The sequence below is a fragment of the Habropoda laboriosa genome, unplaced genomic scaffold (genome assembly GCF_001263275.1).
Source record: "Habropoda laboriosa isolate 0110345459 unplaced genomic scaffold, ASM126327v1 scaffold134, whole genome shotgun sequence".
Lineage (NCBI taxonomy): Eukaryota > Metazoa > Arthropoda > Insecta > Hymenoptera > Apidae > Habropoda > Habropoda laboriosa.
In genome coordinates, this window is record NW_017100266.1 from 432,790 (window position 1) to 437,920 (window position 5,131).

Here is a 5,131-nt window from a genome sequence, read left to right on the forward strand (position 1 = left end):
TTCATTTCGAATCAACATGCATTGTTGTATTTAAAATTAACTTTGAAATATATACTTTTTCTAAATTCAAGTCCAAAGCTCCTGAAGCGATACATTTAGGAATCTTTACGAGTTTCCTGTCGATTTCCATTGCTTAAATTATGAACCACAACAATGGTTCAGCTGTATACCGATCAGCTACGGAATTTGAATAATTTCGACTTTATTTAAGGCTGTGAAAATGACGATTCGTTGTTGAGAAAAAAAAATAAAATGACCGGATGCCTGTCCGTCTTCGTATTTGCATTAAGGGGACCCGTATTATTCTCACGGGCCTCATTAATTCTCCCTCTTCCCATAATCATTAAGGCATCGACATTAAATTCGTTTGATTAAAACCAAGAAACAAAGAGGCAAACCTTGAATTCGTGTGTTCGCGACGTCTGCATCGAGCAAGTATCGATTTTATTTACAGGGAAACAGTTCCCTATTTCTTCTATTTTACCGCCGCGTTTTCAATATTTATTCCTGATTTTTCCATCTTTTCATTCGATCCTTTTTAAATTGGTAAAAATTTAATTTTTTGCTTCCCTTGTTTGAAAAATTTCAATTCTCCGATTGTTGGCGACTTGTGACTTATTGTTGTTAATACGTTTTCTAATTTTTACACTGTGTAAAGTAAAAAGTACAAAGCTCTCTCTCCTTCTTTCTTCAGTGTAAAATATATATTTAGTGGATTATGGTGGAAACGGTAAGAACATTTTCATACAAATAGTTCACAGTCAGAAATCTTTGAAAAGCATTATTCCAAATCTTCTGTTTGAGTATACCAAATTCTGAATTTGTCATATCTTGACTTTTATTGAGACCAAAGAGCATCATAATTAATAGAAACAAAAAAGAAAGATATATGAGATAAATTTTCATTTATTGTACCAAATTGAAATAAACTTCACTCAGAGCTCTGTGCACCAGAATAATCTTCAAGAATCTCAAACTAACCATTCAAATTCAACTTAATTCAACGTTCACATTATTTGTTTAGCAGAGAATCAATTTTACCAGATCAAAATTAACAAAATTTATATAACAGTTCAACTGACATTAACCATAGGAAGTCCAAACTATTTGAAGGTTCAACGAATAAACACAATTTTTAATTAATTAAAATTACTTTATGGCATAAAAGCACTCAAGTCATTTTATGGAAAAAAAAAAGTTTGAAACTTTGTGCAGATTTTTTGAATTTCCTAGGTTTAACACATTAAGTATCATTCAAATAAACTGACCTCGAGAGCCGCACCAACTTGTCTGCTGAGCATTTCCGCCTGCAGAAGGGAAACAACAGAGAGTCCACTTCCGTTGCTGCTTTGTTCCTCGTAGCTTGGCCTTCTACAACTTATCCGATCCCTTTCATTTTGTACGGCTATGTACGAACAAAAATCAGGAGAAAACAAACCTATTAATCGTGGATGGAAAATTGTGATCATGGTTCTGACTTTAAAAACGATTTATCCTTGATTCTACGATGGTAAACAATTGTTTGTTTGAAAAATTGGTCGAAAGTTGTCATACGATAATCAAGAATAAAAAAAGGTTCAACTAATTATTAAATAAGTACGTAATGTTGTGAGTCTAAGGGAGAAGGATTTCTAAGGTTCTAAAATGTAGAAAGTCCAACAAGGGAATATTCCGAAGTAATAATCACCGATTTCGATGAAATTTTGGTATGTGGTGGATCTCAGAAAAATATTCGACACGTGTTTCTTTTTATCGGCGACAGTCCACATTGAGGGGCTGAAAATCGCTCTCCAAGTTGGGTGTAGTAAATATATTTAGTCTATTACCTCGAAAACTGTTAGAGATTAAAGGAACAGTGTAAATTGACGAATTTTGTATTTTTCAACGATAAATCTGAAAAATAAAAATGGAAAAAATAGAAAATTATGAGTTTTGTATTTTTCAACGATAAATCTGAAAAATGAAAATGGAAAAAATAGAAAGTTATAAGTTTTGTATTTTTCAACGATAAATCTGAAAAATAAAAAATGAAAAAAAATAGAAAGTTATAAATTTTGTGTTTTACAAATTTTTCAAAGATTCATCAATTTACGCTATTCCTCTATTTCTAATAGCTTCCGAGATATTAGATCAATCATATTTTTACTCTCATATTTCAAGGCAATTTTCACCCTTTCAACGTGGATGGTTTTCCCATAAAAGGAAAATACTTGTCAAATATTTTTTTCAGAAATATCATACACCAAAATTTCTTCAGTATCGGTGTTCCTTTGTTAGCTGAATTCATAGCTTATTTATTCTTAGATTTAATTCATCTATTCCTTCGTAACATTTGGCTCAGACAGTGGCGAGTGGTTGGCAAAATGAAAGTAACAGTATGCACAAGGGTAATTTCGCAAAAACTATTAGAGACAGAAACTATTGTAAATGGACGAAATTTGTATCTCTGAACGTCGAACGTTATCATAATTTCATCAACATCGAAGTTTTTTCATATAACGAAAAAACAAAAATTGTATGGTTTGATTTAAAAAACTAAAGGTGATTTTCTGTTCACTATGAAAACAAACTATTTTCGAAATTTTAATTGTCATTATATATTGTCCACTTAAAACAGATAAATATCGGTTAATAATTATTTTTCATTACATCGTCGTAAATGGCTGAAAAATCATGCGGCACGTTAGAACACTTTTGTAGGTATATCACTTTAGCGAGAATATTGTGGGAAAATACGCTCTTTTGTACGATAGACTGTATTTGATTCATTCTTATAATTACACTTGTTCGTTGCTGGTATATTTTCTTTGAATCATTGATAGTACACTTTCGTCTTTTGTTATTCCTTCAGTTACGCAGTTTCATATACGATAGCCTGTATATTTCATTCGACAGCCTATACGCACAATTTATGACACCGATAATTCACATTTATTATACTGTAGCGCACGCGTAAGGGAGGTAGTTCACCGAGCAGCCACCAGATTGGCGCCCTCATCCCCTTGCCTCGCTAGCATCATCGCTACCAATCCCACCCTTGTGCGCCTGCGCAGTTGACTCCCCCACTCCACCACTCGCGCTGGTCCGGGCTTCCCCGCAAGGATAAAAACAGGACTGACCCATAGTTTTTATGGACAACACGGTTCACTGCTTCAAAGACGCTCCCTTGAGTGGATATACACGGACTACGAGGCAACCCTTTGTTCATATGTTTTCCGTTCCCTGAACACCATGTCAAGACGTTTCCGCGTACGATTCTTATACTCGCGTTAGGGTAAGAACTAATTAAATATAACTCTCCGAAAGTGTATGCTAGTGGAAATTATTTTCGGTCAGCCCGCAACCCCCCGTAGCCAACCCGGTTACAATACTGTTTGTATACGGCGAGCATAAAAACAGATTACGAGTAGTATAACTCGTTTTATAGATTTACTATTATAGATTTTAATAGTAAAGATTATATTTTTCTTTACCAATGAAAAATGATGAAATATCTATTAAATTTTAATTATTATCTCGTTGCTTATTCGTATCTAACGTGACACAGAAATAAATACCTTATGCGTTCCCTTTTTCCTTCCTTTTCTCAAAGAAGGTAATAGGATCAAGTAAGGTATGTGTGTATTCCCTCGATGAAATTTAATCAAATTTAATCACGAAAAAGCCACTGCATAAACAAAGAATCTAGTTCTTTCGCGGTAGATACACGTTCCCGTGTACGATCGAGTTATTATTCCGCAGAGGTGGAAACTATGGATTGTCAATTAATGACTCAAGGTGAACCTGCAGTTCGCTAAAAAGGACATAAAATGTCCGGTCACTTTTATAAATCGTTTCTGAAACGATATAGGACACGTGTAGAATGTCTCGTTTGATTGAATAACAGGAGAAGAATGTTTCGTGAAAATTAACTGGTATTACTTTGAAGAAGAAAAAGAAGGAAGTTCCTAATTCTCCAAAATTTAGGTGGATTTATTTTTGAAATTAATACCAAATTGCAATGATAAAATTCTTGAAGGTTACTTCATATGAGAATAATTTTGAACACGATTTTGAAAAATATGTAAATATACAGAGTGTCCAAAATTATATGGTACAAAGATAAAATAAAAGTAAAAATATTCTTGATGTTCTCAATATTCTAGCTTTTAACGTTGTTACATGAAATACAGGAAGCAAACTTTCAAGCATTGTATGAAATACTGCTTTCAAAAAATTGAGACCAAACAAATTGTATGCAATAGAAAATTAGAATGAAAATTATAGAATTTCTCTGCTTACCTTCCTTCTTCATGCCAGCTTTGAAACATTTTCTTAATCTGCAGTACCTGCACTGATTCCTCTTGTCTTTGTCTACTACACAGTTTCTGCTGAATCTGCAATGATACAAATATGCAACATTTTTAGTGGAAAATATTAAAATTTGTAAAATTCAAAAAAATAATATCGTCGATTTTCTAGAAAAGTGGCTCAACTGACAAAAGTGAGCTTTTCAGAAAATTGCTTTGAAATTTTTTCCGGTAGAAAGTTATTAATTACACAAATGTTTTTTTCTTTTACAATTTAGTTAATAGTCTTCTGTTAAAAAAAAAAGGTTGAAACAGAATTATTTTAAATTCTGACATTGCTCTCGTTGAATAGTATAATTTTATTGACCCTCTTTCACATAAAAATAGCTCACTTTTAGAGTTATTTTTTGTAGATATCTCAACATTAACGATTTTTCTGATATGTCACTCCTCTAGCAAATCGACGATATGTAAAATGTTGAAATTTATCACTTTATAAAATGTAAAAAGTAACAGTTCGTAAGATACCGTTTACCAGAACTTCCATTACGCTGTACATTAACTGGCTTCTAAAAAATATGTGATACGGTCATTTCAGACGTAATAAAATTCAGTAATCAATTCTAATTGAAATTCTTATCAAACTCGAAAAATGACAGCCAACCAGGAAAGAGAAACAACTTGTTAGCTATTTCAGCTTGTCAAGATTTTATAGGTTATGTTAGGTTCTTATAGGTTAGGTTGTTTTATTTAGCATTTTATTTAACATTGTCATAATTTTCTTAACAAATAAACGAGCTTTCTGTTACATTAATCTACCATTGATTTTATATCTGTCCTTC

The 5,131-nt window shown here is 32.4% G+C and overlaps 1 protein-coding gene across 3 annotated transcripts in view; it reads right to left on the bottom strand.

Moving 5' to 3' along the window:
- The window catches only part of LOC108573262 (hepatocyte nuclear factor 4-gamma), a 59,342-nt gene that overhangs the window by 9,430 nt on the left and 44,781 nt on the right, over nucleotides 1-5,131 (bottom strand). For all 3 annotated transcript variants that reach the window (XM_017935657.1, XM_017935656.1, XM_017935658.1), the window contains exons 3-4: nucleotides 4,282-4,376; nucleotides 1,269-1,405 (exon numbers count right to left, since the gene is read on the bottom strand). In XM_017935657.1, the coding sequence (XP_017791146.1) occupies nucleotides 1,269-1,405; nucleotides 4,282-4,376 (232 nt within the window). The remainder of the gene's footprint in view (nucleotides 1-1,268; nucleotides 1,406-4,281; nucleotides 4,377-5,131) is intronic.